We start from the raw sequence: 16,054 nt of genomic DNA, 5'->3' as shown, positions 1-16,054 counted from the left end.
AATAACTTTCTCGTTCAGCCAAACACAACAAAATAAAAGCGGCTCGTTCGGAGATAGCGTGGGAGGGTGATTTTTTCGTGGGGTTGCACCTTGCAACTGGCACCAGCAAGCACACTTTCGATTAAAGGAATCACTTTCGTTTAAGCTTTTTCTCGGGCAATCCAGCCACCCAGATGCGTTCGTCGAGAATGAATTGTAGAAAATGTTTTCCGACGTACGAGAAAAGATTATTTTTGTCGTTATTTTTGGGCGGCAGGACGACGGGGGGATTGTTAGCGTACGTGTAGACGATCGAATTGGTCGGTCGCGAATTATTTTTAGCGGTCCTAGAGCAACGCGTGGCCAAAAATTGTGTCAATTCCTATATGCTGCTCGTCGCTCTGCTGATGCACAAGGCGGTCCCCGAGTTCAACGAAAAAAAATGTTGGAAAATGGGTTACGATTATTTTCGTTGGAGTAGTGTCAAGTAATCAATTTATGGTAATTGGGCGTTTCGATTCATTGACAATGGACACTCTGAGTATTAGATGCAAATGCGATGCAAATTTCACAGAGTGGTTCCGATATATTTCAGGAATTTCCATCTAGAAAAATCGGTTGGGAAAATAATGAAGAGCTCAGCTCGTTTGATTCATTGAGCAAGTTTTCCAGGATTATCGTCCAAAATTTATCACCAATACGAACTGAAAATTGACCAAAACTTCTACTTATCAGACACAATCAGGAAATTTTGATAGCGACAAATCTCTTTAACTTCTAACTGCATCAAATAAAATTTCATAAACTCGTGTAGCAAACTATCTTTATTTTCTTGAAGCTGATTTCATCCTGAAATGGAACAAGAAATAGAGACGTAGGGCAAAAATATTTGAAAACTGATAAATTGCAAAGTTGAACCAATATTTACCTTTTTTGTTTTTTTTTGTCTAATTTTTATTCATATTTCATTCAGTGATTCATATTGTTCGTAACTGTATACTAATCGATCCTGCGCTTTTCTGAAAGGATTCTGTAGGTCGTAAAATCTCTTTTCTTTATCACATTTATCAATCCAACCACAAAAATTATATAACCTGATTTGTAACAAAATAAGGTTTTCCACTAGACGTGTTTTGCTATTAAACCACAATAGCTTGTAACATCCCAGTGAATATCATGTTATACAGTTTATTCGGTCAATTAGATTCAGTTATACAGGGTGAGCCTTTGACTCGTACAAATATTTTAACAGTATGCTCCTGAGGTCAAAACAAAACCCTTTTTTCCTATACCATTTTTTCTGATTCTGATATAGCCATTTTGAGATTTCATAAAAAGTACCCAATTTTCCGAATATCATAGATATTTTTTATTTTTCAACATAAAATTACTCGAAAACGGTGCATTATTCGAGAAAATATGAAGAATACTTTTATTTTACAAAACGATCAATTACTCATTAGATAGCGTGCAACTTAGTTTCAAGAGTTATGTTCTTCGAATTTTTGGTATTTTTATGGTACGTAATGGTAATAATGAGAAAACTGGAAGAAGTGGGTGATATCTTGTGTTCGAAAAAGATTCATCTTATAAATGAAAAACTATATTCCGAAATTCATTTCATTCGATAAAACCGCGTGTGAGATCAAACCAAAAATGACATTTTCTTATGGTATTTCAACAGCCTGTGTCTCTGAAACCGAGCCGATACGGAAAAAATGGTATGGAAAAAAGTGTTTCTTTTGACCTCAAGAATCTACGGTTAAAATTTTTGAACGAGTCAAAGACTCATCCTGTATAAGCCAATATCTTCATCAAATATTATTTACATTAATTCGAAATTTATTTATCCACTCACTCGTCACTTTTTTGTGATATTTTAGTATTCACATCCTGTCCTAACTTCCATTTATGAAAATATCTTTTTCATTCTCGAAGAGCTACAAAAATAAGCACTCACCCTTCGTAATTCTGATTCAGATGAGCCAATTTTTCTGCAAGAACGTTCGACGAAGTCCTCGATACTCCGTTCAAAAATACGATTATGTTTCTGGATAGTTCCTCAGTTTCGTCTCTGTAACTTTCCAGTGATACTGCTTCCGATTGCAGTTCCTGAAAAAAAACAACATATAAAAATCGAACGTTTTTACTGGAGAGATCTATAAAATATTCATTGAAGTATGCTAGGTACTTTCAAGTACACAATTAAGAGCCTTGTTTTCAGTAGTAAATGGGATAAAATAACATGATGGAAATATTGATGGTTCATTGAAAATTCGATTGATTCACCTGAACTGATAACATTGTTAATTTTTAGCGAGAGAATCAAATATTCACAGTTAATCCTCCATTTTTCCATTCGAAGTTGAAAAGTTTTCAGTGACTTGTGTAATTTCAAATATACAGGGACATGCAACAGTGCTCGATAGATCATAACTCTTAGATATTTTGGTCTAGAAAAATGACTCAAATTTTAGACTTCACTAGGCCTGAATTACCCTCAAGGGTATATCCAACAGACGAAGAAGTTCACAGAATTGTTTGAAAAACATTGCAGTGTGTTTCGGAGCAACTGAACAATGATCCTAAAAGTACAGAAGACTTGTAAACTCTCCGGGAATTCGATTAAAAAAAATCATACATTCATCTCGGAAGGTTTTCAAGATACTCTCTAGTTGAATACATTCATAACAATGAAATTTGTCCTACGTTAAGAAGGAACTTGCACAAATAGATTATGACAAGGGGGCTATTTTGAATTCAGAATTTCTTGTAGTTTCAGAAATTGATAAAAAAATTTGGGTGTTCTCTTTCAAAAAAGCAGGGTGCTATCGTTTTTCACTTTATAGGGTGTATAAAGTGAATTATTCAAACTTTATACACTTAGTATAAAGTTTGAATCATTCTTCCAGTCCGATCTCATCCTATCGAGCACTGTATGTACAGTGTGTGTCACGTAAGCACAATCACTATCAACGCACCTCAATGAGTTTTTTCGTTGCAATCACATGGTCCCTGTTCCTGACCACAGTCTCCACGTGTTTAGATCTCTCTTCGATTCCGGTCAGTAAGCTCTCGAAATTCTGCCAGCGACCTTCGAAGGTCTCCCAGACCTGTGCCAGGGACGTGAGGGTCTCCCTCCTATTCTCCAGGTCCGATACCAAGGAGGTCCATTCGTTGGACACCTTATCGCCCTGCTCTTCGATGTTTTTCCTGTTGCGTTCGTCCGCCTGCTGGGAGATCTCTTTGGCTGACTGTAGGAGTAGATCGAGCTCGATTTGCTGATTCTGAAAAAATGGGATGACGATTACCTTGCTAATTGTTGAACAGGATGTCCCGAAATGAATGCAATGAAATTTGGTCACAGATTGGCAAGACAAAATTAGGAGACCACTAAATTCGCCTCTAAAAGTCTTTTCTTTTTATCTCAGAATCCGGTCATAAGAAAATCATTGTATTTGATACACATAAGTTTCATTATATTCGAAATCTCATAGTGCTACCTATTTTGGCTGTCAAGACACTTTTTATTGGTCCAAAATATGTTTGAAACCACTTGGGCCATAATGTTTCTCTAAATTCTCTAAATTCAACCTCAAGCACTTATCTTTTTCATTAGTTTATTTACAATGTATCAAGCTTTGAGTGAGTCAGTGGTAAAGGGTTTGTATCATGAAGATTGATTTTTGGAATAGTTAGGTTTCGATTATTTCTATTGCTTTGGAAATAATTAGAATTGTGGCTTTTTCATACATAAATCGCAAATGTTTACATTAGAATGGAATAGCACACCTTGTCGTATCTTCGTAAAAATATTCATTCTCTGAAATTTACATATTTTTACAATTCTTTCAAACCATAATAATTATACGTGATTTCTTTTTTTTTCCGTTATCATGTCTTCAAAAACTTATTTTCAACACGCAGAAACAAGGGAAATTTTGGTAAAGGGGAATTACAGCTTCAAGTATTTGATTTTGAGATCTGAATTCGCAAATTTATCAGAGGTTTTCGTTTAATCTTGAGATCAGTCAATCGATTTTCGCTGAGCTATAAAAGTTTGAATGAAAGAGGATCATGTTGTCTTTGATTATCGATATTTAGCAAACAATGGTCGCATAGAGACCATTCAAAAATTATTATATTTTCCAAATGAATTTGAGGAAACAATTAATGCCTTTTGATGCTTTTTTTTTGCATAATGAAGCGATAAATCAAAATTATCGAGGAAACTCTATTAAGTATGCTTTTTATAGTTCAAAACACCCATAAAAACCCTACGAAATTTAATTTCAATACATCCAACCGTCTTTTTGAGATGCTATTCGATTGAAAAATTCAAAGATCTCAATTTTTCATTTCCAACACTGCTCTGGAGAAAAAAAACTTATTACTTTCATCGACTGACGCCTAAAGTAAATTTGGTTCACCATTTCTGTTATTCAGGAAGTAAGAACCATTAAAAAGGAAAAAAAAATGTTGCTTTTCAGAAAATTTTCTGTGATGCCTCATTTTTCATCAAACTGTATTTGTATTGTATTTCACAATCAAATTTGTGAGGGTTTCCTCCAGAAATCAACAGCTGGGAATATCTATCAAAAAAAGCTGCGCTGAATTTCAGTAGTCTACCGGTGAGTTTTCGTTCTGAAATGTATTTTCACTCAAAATTCGATTTAATCATTTAAACCTTGAACAGTAACACCAAATGGATTGAAAACTGAACGAAATGTGTTTTTTTTAATGAGCGCAAAACTGAAAACAAATCGAAATTACACAGCAAATATATTAAAAACACTCAACTGCCCGAAATTTAGATCAATACCGCTATTCCTTTTTTCTTTTGAACTTTACGCAGTATTAAAACTGTCAATTAATGGTATGGGCATTTCAAAACGCGAATAAATGAGTAATTTCGTTTGGGCAAAATTGCCGACCAACGCGCGTATTTACGACCACAAAAAAACCAAAAACAATCATTATACCGGCACGTTAACCCCTTTAATTATCTTTGCGCGTACTCTAACCTTTCATTCAACTTTTCACGATTCCAAAAAACTCAAAATAATCAACACAGCTGCGTTTATTAACCGAAATGACAATAAAAGTTCACTGTACCGAACTGAAAACGAAAATATCGAAAATTACTCGTGCACCGATCGCAAAACTAGCTTTTCAATACACAATGCGTTCAAAACTACTGATGCAGAGCCGGCGGCAGGCATTGCGAGACGAAAATCCGAGGTGACAGCCTTGGGGGAAGGCTAGACGTACGTGGAGAGTACTCTCTCCACGGCTACCGCATTATAATCGGCGATGATGCAATCGTATGTGTAACGAAACGTCGAAAATGCGAGGATGATCTCATCACTTACGATTTCTATGGAATTCAACGGCACCTGATAGGATCCGCGAGGGAGAAATGGCTCTAGGTGCAACAGAAAGCGCCTCATAATCTACCTTCAGCATTAGCACAACGATCTTAATAATAGGTGAAAAAAAAATGAAGAAGATACTGAATTGAAGCAGGGCGATCATCCTAATATTTTCGAAAATACGGAACCGATCTAGAGAAATACTTGACGTTTTGAAGGTTCGTGCAATATGTGAGTATCTGAGATGCAAAATGCACTTGGCATTTTTTTTTTTCATTTTCTTGTGACACGATTGGTGTGAAAGTTTACGCAGATCTTCATGTCAGTACTCAACAGCTATTCAGCAAGTTTAAATCATAATGGATCGATAATTTTTCTGATATTCAGTCAGATGCTGCTATCCTTAAAATTTTTTAGTTCTTTTCCTTCATTTGACATTCGACTATGACTTATTCATCAATGTGTAGCGTTTGGGATCATTTATGCACGAAATTCCGAAATTACACACATAAGAACTAGAAGAGGCCTTTATCCAGTCTTAATGAAGGAAGGCAGAAGATGAAGAAGTCAACGAAAAACTAACAAAGAAACTGACTAATGACTTTATTTATTATATTCATTTTTTGGTTCATCATCAAAGAATATCCAAAAAATCACATCCAAAAAAGAACGTATTGCACTTTTACTTCCTAATATTTCGGTTTGAGGAATTCACATATCTTTTACTACCTTCAAAGAAGGTAATGAATTAATATTGAAAGTTTGTCGTCTAAATGATTTGAATGATGAGGCGAAGTACTTTTAAAGAATAGTTCTCAGCCTTCAATTAATTTCAATATGAATCTACTTGTCTTTCGAGGACCTCTATTCGCTGTTTACATTCGTAACTGTTCGAATATAAGTCCAGAATAATTAACCCACCTGGACCTGGAATTTTCATCGTCTATTCGATTTGAAATGAGCAATTGTTGGGTTAACAATTTGAATATTCGGTCAAGTATGGCACTTCACCTCAGGGAACTGACGTCACCTATTTAATAATATTATACTGGCCTTATTATCACATGAGGTTTTCAGAAATATTGAGGCTGAAGTTATCCTTGATCTCGAAATTCGCAGCGTATCAAATGAGAATAAATAATAATAATTCTATTTCTGACAGTTACCTCAATAAATTTGTCGAAATGATCTCATTGCATCGTGAGAGTGGTACCTAATAATACCGGCGTTATCGGGTATAATAAATCGTTTTGTATACTAGTTAAATGTACGGAATATCAGGTTAAAATATGAAATGGTACTATATATTATACGTCGAAAATAAGTTTTCTTCCTATTCATAATATATCATCAGAAAATAGTTTTTTCTCCTTCTCATTAAACTGATGGAAAAAGCACAGTCAAAATTAGTATACTGTGTGCTTCACGTAAGCAGGTCACTGTGCCGGGTCCAACTGGACAAAATTGTAATTGTTAAGTGTACCATTTATATTTTTCTAGTTCAGATCTGTAGGTCAACTGCGCTATTCGTTTATACATTTTTTTATTTGTTATGTTCACAGTGTCTTTCTCATCTTTATTTCAAATAATTTCATGTTTAACTAACATGTAATATTCAAAATGCAGGATGAGTCTATGACTCGTACAAATATTTCAACAGTAGATTCTAGAAGTCAAAATAAACACTTTTTTTCTATCCATTTTTTCCGGACCGGCCCTGATAAAAAGCTATAGCTACTTTAAGTTGTCATAAAAAGGTGTGCCAACCCTGGAAAATCGAAATTACCTTCAGAATAACTAGCTAAATCTGTGATTCTACACATCTGTGGATCTTTTAAACAGAGTTGTATTAAGCCAAAGTACCCAATTTTTCAAATTTCACAGATACTTTTTAATTTTTGAACATCAAATTACTCGAAAACGGCGCATTACACTTTCAAATATTCATTATATAACCTCCAACTTAGTTTCAAGAGTTATGGTTTCTTTGAATATTTGGTGGTATTTTTATGGTACGTAATGATCATAATGAGAAAACTGAATGACGTGGGTGATGTCTTGTGTTCGAAAAAGATTCATCAAATCAATGAAAAACTGTTTTCCGAAATTCATTTCATTCGATGAAACCGTCTTTGAGAGTCTGAGAGAACAAAAATAACATTTTTTTGTGGTTTTTCAACAGCCTGTATCATTTAAACCGAGACGATTCGGAAAATCTACTGTTGAAATATTCGTACGAGTCAAAGACTCACCCTGTATATTATATCCTTCTGCCTACAGATGCAAGAGCAGAGCATTGGTCGAACCTTGACAGTGAAATTCAGGGGCACACAAGCTTATATTCTAAAAATCATAGATGACGAAACGTCAAAGCGCATTAATGAATAGATCACTCTGTGCTCTGTGCGCAATAAGAGAGAGTATGACTCACCTGAATATCGTTGAGAGCATGCGAAATCTTCTGGACATTGAAATGCAAACCAGCCAAAGTTGAGACAGGCTCGTCCACAAACCTGCTTCTTCCAATCACCGATTTCACCTTGTCCATAGCTTGACAATACTGCTTCCACATATCAGCACTCTGCTCCAACTTAGCCTTCTGACTCTTGGCCGAATTAAGGGTGTTCTTCAACGTTTGGGTCAGGTTCTGCTGTTCCCTGCTGAGCTCTTCTTGCTCGCCGGTTGTGAGACTCGGCCATATATCATCGGCCGCCTTCTGTATATTCACCGAGATCAGCTCTCTCATGCTAGCTTCAGTGCTGAAGAAAATCTTATGTTCCTCCAGGTCAGTGAGGATGTTTTCGAAATCGACACCGTCCTTGTAAGATTCCAGCCTGATTTCTGCCTCTTTTATCCATTGGAAGAATTTTTGCTTCAACGCTTCGTATCTCTCTCTCATTTCTTTGTTAGTGATCAAATAACTTTCTCTTTCTTTCAGCTCCTTCGGCAGAGAATTCAACAAGGAACTGGCTTCAGACAATTGCTCAAGAAGGGAACTAGGCATGCTGTCATCGTTTCTCGTAGACTGTTCTATGGCGCGGATTTTTTCTAGGTAACTCAAGATATCTTCCGCGAATTTTTCATGCTCTGCTATTTCAGTCTCCACGCTGCTGATGCTTCGTTTGAGGAGTGGCCTGGACTTGGCTTTGGCCTCTTTGCTGTGCAAATAGTCCAAAATATTTCCTAGTGTAACTGCAAGTTTCTTGTGCTCGGCCGCTGTGTTCTCATGCTGTTGCCTCTGTTTCTCGACTGCACGCCTTAAGTTCAACAGAGAGTTCTTCAACGACTGCAACTGTTCCGTTATACTGTTCTGATCTTGGACACTGCAATCGGCAGCAATTTGTTGTCCTTTGTCGTAGGCGGAAGCAAGGACTGCCTCGCATTCTTGTATATGACCGATGACATCGTCGTATTTCTTGATCCTCTCCTCGGCAGTACCACCAGTTTTCTCGATATCTCTGATTATCTCCGTGTATTTGGTGATAAAAGTGGTAATTTCTGTGATGAGCGCTATGAACTGTTCGCGTAATAACAACAATTGACGCAACCTAGAAATCTGATCCTCGATGGATTTGATGAGTTCGTCTTGGGTATTCAAGACATTCTGTAGGTCGTCACTACCGGGAACGTTGTTTAGTTTTTCCTTATTCGCTTTTAGATCCTTCAGAATGTTCTCGTAAATGGACAATACGCCCTTAACGTCCTCCACCTTAGACCCAATCGGTTTGTTCAGATCTTTCAACTGCGCCTGTATATCGTTGATGAATTGGATACTTTCCTCAATTTTGTTCTTGGCATCCCTGAGTTGCAGGATATTCTGTTTCAGAGCCTCAGTTCTGTCTTTAATCAGATCAGAAACTCTTCTATGCCAGTCCTTCATGTCGTCTAATGTTTGGTTCAAGCTGTACTTGTCAGATTCGCTTATTGTTGGTAGTATGGCCTTAGCTTGCTCGACTATTTTTTCGATGTCAGACTGTACTCCCTTTGATTCTTCCAATAAGCGCAAGTATTTAGAAAGTTGTTCTTCCAGTATCTCCAAGTTTGGAGTGCGAATCTCTGATTTGGTTGCTACATCAGCTTCCTTCAGCCAGTTGATACATTTGTTGATGTCGTTCTCGAATTCTTTTCTTCCTTGATATAGATCCGTTAGTGCTCTGATTTTCTGGTCGCATTCCTGTTTTAAACCGTCGTATTCTTCCTTGATTTCATCGAGCATTGCTTGAAGACGTTCTGCGTCGCTTTCGTTGCATTCTTTCAATACGCTATTTCCTAGCTTAATCAGATCGTTGAAGTCACCGGATCCAAACACTCTTATTTCTGTCTCGTACGTTTGTTGCTGATCTATTTCACGCTTGACCTCGGATGACTGTAGGGGAAGGTATCCACTCAGCTTCCTAACATCAGCATTTTTGGCATGTAACCAAGTTTTGGCTCTATCTAGAGCGGCTTCCAAATTTTTACGTGTATTTGCTGCAGCAACCGTCTTGTCTATTTCTTTCCTTATATTTTCGATCAGTTCCTCCTGCTCACTGCCAAGATTCTTCAAGTCATTTTCGAGCTGACTCTTTTCCGATGGTTCTAATTCGTTGACCATGTTATTCACGCGTTTGAGCAAGGTGTCCCTCAAGATATTTTTGGTATCGGTTTCTTTCAGCAGAGCTTTGAGTGAGTTGAGTCGATCGTCGGTTTTATGGACCTCGAAACCCAGTGGTTCTTGTTTCCTCAGATTGACCAGTTGAGATTGCACCCAAGCTCTCGCGCTCTCAATTTCATTCTTGGTATCGTCGATGCCTTTTTGGGTCATTTCTAGAATCTGCAGCTTCCTCTGCAATCTCTTCTGGATATCGTTGTACTTCCTCTCCAACGTTCTCATCTGTTCTTCGATCTGCTGAGAATCGAGATTGTTGACCAAGCTGATGATCGTGGCTGCCAGTGTCTTCACACGATCTACCTTCTCAGGACTTTTCTCGTCGAAGTCAGCTTTCAGTTCCATGACGGTCGCTTGTTTTTGTTGACAATTAAGACCGGATCCTTTATCGATAGCATCTATTTGTTTCGCGATACTATCGAACCAACCGTTGATGCCTTGAAGATGTTTTCTATAGTCTTCCATCAAATCTTGATGATTTTTCCTCAATGCGATTAGATCTATCAGCTGGGCTTCGAGTTCGTCTAAAAGTGATTCCAAATCTGAGGAATCTGGAAAATCTGTGAGTAACTGTTGTTTCCGTTGACCAACGGACAACAGAAGCTCGTTCATGTTGTTCAGATCTTGTTTCGCGGCGTCAGTTCTTAGTTTGGTAGGTTTGTTTTTCCAGTCGTTAATGATCGACTTTTGTGATTCAATCCACTGTTTCAGGTCAGCCTTCGCCTTTTCGCGTTCTTGCAATTCCGCAACTGTTGAAGTTAGTTGAGCAAGATACGATTGGACCTAGAAAACGTATTGATTAATGGAAGTTGAACGGAAACATCATCAAATGAAACCTGAAGCGTACATCAAAATCTGCAGTGCCACACCACTTACCTCGATCAAGACTAGATGAAGTTTTTTAACAACTCCTGGTTCTTCGAGATGTTCAAATAGCAAGCTCATTTTGGCAGGTGAACTATTTGATTCTGAAGATTCCTTCATTCCCTAGGTGCAGAAGCGAACATGCATATAAAATTGAAATCAAAAAGCATAAGTTGCCAATACGAAGCAAAATAAAACTCGTAAACCACGACAAGAATTAAATAATGTTATGAAACAAATATAAATATTCATCGGTAGTTCGAGAGGTTCCCATTTAATTCCTCAATAGTGCCAATCACATATAAAAAGAAATTCTTATCGAAATGTTTTGTTATGAATAAAGGAAACTGCATTTTATGCTCCTCCACTAATAGTTCTGGAGATATTATATGAAGTCACAATCGACCGATTTCGAAGAGAATGAAAATTGAAGACTACAACATGTAATGAATCGCTTTTTAGAGCTTGACCAATTAAACTAATAATATGTTGCTTTTTAATGTTATTCTCCATAATATAACAAAGATTGGATGATTGAATATCAGTAAAATTTTGTGAATTTTAGGTTTATGGCGTTGTGAAACATGGAAGTGAGTTAACTGTAGATGAAACTATGGTATTAATAATGACCCTATATGTTTGAAATTCTCCAGTAATCAGCAAAAACTGAAACTGAAAGGTTGATTTTGTTTTCATAATGCAAGTATCGCATCGAATAACCCCTCAAAAAATGATAGAACATGCTTGAAAAAATGAATACCATGAAATGAATATTTATAGATATTTCAGATCGATTCATTATTGCACCAATATCGAAATTACCTGATCAATATCGTCATTAAGTCTTGCTCTACACTCAAGTTCCTTTACTGGTACAGAAGGTGCATGAAGGTCTCTGGGACTTCCTGGTCTGCTCATGGATGCTGCAGATTCACAAGCCTGAACTGCTAAAGCAAGTCTGGTCTTTTCACCTTGTAATTTCTCATGTATTTCCTACAATAAGAACATCACGAACAACAAAATATTATCTATGCGATTTGATGGTAATACATACCTTTACTATTCTTAATTGATCATCAACTTCTTCCAATTGATCCGCAGGATTAGCTACAACCTCAGAGAACGTCGCTTCATAATTCTCCAAATTCTTCATAATATCTTCTAGAGTACTTTCATATTCCTTGAACTTAACCAAGGATTCCAAGAGTCTACTTTTGATCTGTAACGCTGTCTTCAGTAGAGAATCGTAACTACTCTGGACGTTGTCCAGTTGTTTCACTATAGTCTCTTGTATAGATGGAGTATCAGATACATAGCGGCTTATCTGCATTTGTCCCTTGGCTTTGACATCATCCAAATTAGATTGGAAATCTTGAATTTCTTTGATGCTCTTCTCTTGCTCCTCGATTTGGGCTTCAGTCTGCTCTTTACTCGATATATAGAGGGAATTCTGATTCATGAGTTTGAACGATGTTTGCAACAACCACTTTTCGACATCTTGCAGAGATTGCTGGTAAACTGTGTAATCTTTTATTTCCATTTCAATGCCATCTCTGACTCTGTCACATTTGGTTAACAGGTTAGCGTGCAAGGTTTGAATCTGATCAGCCTCATCGATGATAATCTTATTCTTGGACCATTTACTTAATTCATTAGCTTCATTCTTGAATCTATCAATATCATCTTGTTTCTTCGCGATTTCGGTTTTTAAGTTTCTGTAACGCTCGAATAGCGTCTTCATCTCACTGTATTCTCCCTTGGTGCTCTGCTTTTGGTCAAGAATATCCTCTTTGGTTGATAGCCATTTCATGAGGGCATATTTAGTCTCATTATATTCTAGCCACCTATTCAGGGAAATCTTCAGTTGTGCCTGAATGGCCACCAGATCTAAGTTGAGTTGGTCCCAACTGTTTCGAAGTGTTGAAACATCTTCCCTTAGGGATTCTTGTTGGTCAATAGGAACCACGTTGATGGCCTTCGCGAATGCTTCTTGTAAATTAGAAAGCATGCTCTGTCCTTCTGGTAATTTTGCGGAATACTTTGATATTCTCTCCAATCTTTCTCTTATGGTGGCTTCATCGCCGACACCAACGCAATCTTGAATTGTGCTATGAGCATCGAACAGCCATTGCTCCAAAGCGGATTTTGCCTTGAGAAATTCTGTATGGTCTGACAGAGTTTTCTCAATTCTGGAAATTAAATCTTGCACGTTCGTGAGAAGCACCAAATAGGTACTTTGTAATTCTACGGTCTTATCTCTCACCCAGCCAACAGCACTCTGTTCCATAACCAAATCGCAAGCGTCTGTTAAAGTTTCTAAGTCATCCTTTAATGTGTTTAATTCATCCAAAAGACTCTTTGCTGCCGCCAAATCTTCATGTGTATGTTTTTCTTTTCTACTCAGATTGTTCAGACGATCTTGGTGAATTTCTATCGAGGACTTCAATTTCTTGTGGATATCGATGAAGTCAATCCAAGCATCCTTACATCTGATCAACGATTTCTGGGTTTCTGAACATAAAACCTGGAAACCTTCCCAGATATTGTTCAGGTTATCTATATCCTGCTTGATATTTTCTTGTCCCTCATCTCCAGTTGATTTCAAAACTAATATGCTCAGTTCAATCGTTCTGTGAACTAAGTCTTCCCCTTCTGGGAGAATTTCTACGATTTCATTGATAGCTCTTTCTTTCTCTTCGATCACCTCCAATTCACTATGCAGATTAGTGCATTTTTGTACATTAACCTGTTTTTTCTTGATCCATTCAATTGTTTCATCATACATATTCCTGAACTGCTGATGTTCAGACACTTCCTTCTCTAATTTTTCTGCCTTAATTGCTATTTCTTCCACCAGTCTGTTGTATCTATCGATGCAGTCCTTGTAGTTATTACCACTAGCGTTGTTCTCCCTGATTTTCGTCTCCAGCTTTTCCACCAGCTCATGTTGTGATTTTAGCTCCTTCGCTGCAGCTCTAAGCTTCTCAAGTCTTGCTTTTTTCTCGCCCAAGTCATGAAGGAATTCATCTTGAGGTTTAGCTTGATGTTCAACATCGTCCAAGAGTTCTTGAAGAATTTTACAAAGTTTGTCGATTTCCTCGAGTTGGTTCGCTCTAGCTGAAAGTTTGCTTCTTGCGTCGTTAAGAGTGTTCAAAAGTTTTTCCATATCTTCTTTCAGATTCTCTGTTTCTTCTTGTATTTTTTCTGCTCCCGCTTTTTCTGTGTTGATAACGACTCGTTCTTTCAATTCCAATATATATCTGAGTTTGTTCTGACCTTGTTCAATAGACGCCCTTATACTTTTGACTATTTGAAGTTTGTTGTTGACCTCCAAAAGCGTATTCGGAATGTCTAAGCAGTTTGTTAGTTTTTCTTTCGTTCTGTCCAACCAATCTTGGCATTCTAGACATAAAGTGCTATGCTGCTGATGTTCTTGATAATGCAATTCCAGTCTGCGCATAATTTCTTTAGCGAGCGTTAATATTGTGCCGTACTTTGTTGCCAGTTGTGTGACTGCGTTACTTATTCTTGTATCTGAGCATGTCTCTAATAGAGTTTGCGCTCTCATATTCAATCGATCTAATTCACTCTGCCAATCGAAGAGTGTCTGCAAATGTTGTTGGAACTGTTCCAAAACAGTTCTTTTATCTTCCAAACTGTTCTGGAGTCTATTGAAGGATTGAATCTTCTCCTCTTTTCTTGTGAGCCATTTGAGCGCTTCTTGATATTGTTCTTCGTAATCAGTCCATTTAACAAGTCCGACTTCCAGGAGATTTTTCGTATTGGAAAGTAATTCACAGTAATTGTCGAATTCATCTTGGAGGAGACCAACTTCTTCTTCTATTATTTCCTTGTCGTCTTCATCGGCGAAGTTACAAGCCTTATCTCCTTTCTCGAGGGCTAATTCTAATTTCTTCTGACCTTCAGGCAATTCGTTCTGGAGTGCCTTGACTTGGGATAATTTACTTCCAAGACTTTCCTTGTCGCCTGTGGGATCGGAACATTTGCCTAGTCTTTCCCTGGCTAAACGGATCCACTGGACAAAGTTAGTACCAGCCTCGATGAAAGCCTCGTGAGAGTCGATGGTCTCTTTTTGCTTTTCGTAAAGAGCTTGAGCTTGCTTGGAGAGGCTTTCGTATTTAGAAGATATTTCGGAAGCCGGTGCCGCTTGTTTCAAATCCTCAGCCTTGGATGTAACGGACTGTATCATAGGCTCGAAAGAGACCAAATCTTGAACAATATTTCCAGTTTCTCGGAGCGTCGCTTTTCTCTCTCCAATCGGCAAGGCACCCAATCCAGTTTTCCCAGTTTTGGTGATCTTGGTTTCGGTGACTTGTTGTAACTTAGCCTCTCGTTCTGTGATCCACTGCTGCAAATTGTGGTAAGAGCTATCGTAATCTGCCCATTGTAGTAGTTGCGTCTCCAAATGTACTTTGGCGGATGACATCTTCTTGACTATCCTATCCCAATCATTTTGGATTTCCTTCAGCTCAGCATTAATGACTTCTTTGCCGTCTGAGCGAGTATTTCTAACGACTTTCTCGCCCAAATTCACAGTGGTATGGATCAAGCTCTGGCCGATCTCGCGTTTACCTATCAGATTCTGTATCTGACTCAAGTGGTCTTGAAGAATATCCTTGCTGGTCAACGATGTAGTTTCAGAGCAAACTCTAATGAGTTCCTTGGCGTTATCTATCCAAGCCCTGCTCTTCTCCAAGTTCTCTGCGTATTCTTTATGTTGACCATAGTTGTTCTCGATTTTCTTCAGGACGTCTTTGGTTATATTTAGTTCCACTTCGTATCGGGAATTCAATTGCTGCAGTTGATTGTTCACGTGGTTCTCCAAGGGAGATTTGATCAAAACTTTCGCGAAATCGTTGAGCTTCTCGATTTGCGCCTTTCCGTCTTCGAATTGCTTGAGTAAATCTTTCATAGTTGCAACTTGTTTTTCCTTCTCCTTTAGATTTCCGCATAGGACGATTTTCTGGTTCTTCACCAATATGGCTATCTGTTGAAGCCAATCAGAAATCCTCTCATAATCGTCCTTGTATTCTCGCCAATGTTCCAGCACCACTTCCAGCTGATCCCTCTGTTCTTTGATATCTGAAATAGGTCATTATTATGGGTCTAATGAAAAGTTTCAAGCAGAAATAATAAGACTTTCGGTTTATTCTTGCATCGAATTAAGATC

At 37.7% G+C, this 16,054-nt stretch overlaps 1 protein-coding gene across 2 annotated transcripts in view; it reads right to left on the bottom strand.

The window, feature by feature from the left end:
• LOC123313456 (nesprin-1) overlaps positions 1-16,054 on the bottom strand; it is a 66,131-nt gene that overhangs the window by 19,963 nt on the left and 30,114 nt on the right. For both annotated transcript variants that reach the window (XM_044898346.1, XM_044898345.1), the window contains exons 17-22: positions 11,918-15,966; positions 11,686-11,856; positions 10,876-10,986; positions 7,783-10,782; positions 2,961-3,266; positions 1,940-2,091 (exon numbers count right to left, since the gene is read on the bottom strand). In XM_044898346.1, the coding sequence (XP_044754281.1) occupies positions 1,940-2,091; positions 2,961-3,266; positions 7,783-10,782; positions 10,876-10,986; positions 11,686-11,856; positions 11,918-15,966 (7,789 nt within the window). The remainder of the gene's footprint in view (positions 1-1,939; positions 2,092-2,960; positions 3,267-7,782; positions 10,783-10,875; positions 10,987-11,685; positions 11,857-11,917; positions 15,967-16,054) is intronic.

Source organism: Coccinella septempunctata, chromosome 5, assembly GCF_907165205.1.
Source record: "Coccinella septempunctata chromosome 5, icCocSept1.1, whole genome shotgun sequence".
Lineage (NCBI taxonomy): Eukaryota > Metazoa > Arthropoda > Insecta > Coleoptera > Coccinellidae > Coccinella > Coccinella septempunctata.
This window is presented reverse-complemented; position numbering and strand designations above follow the sequence as displayed.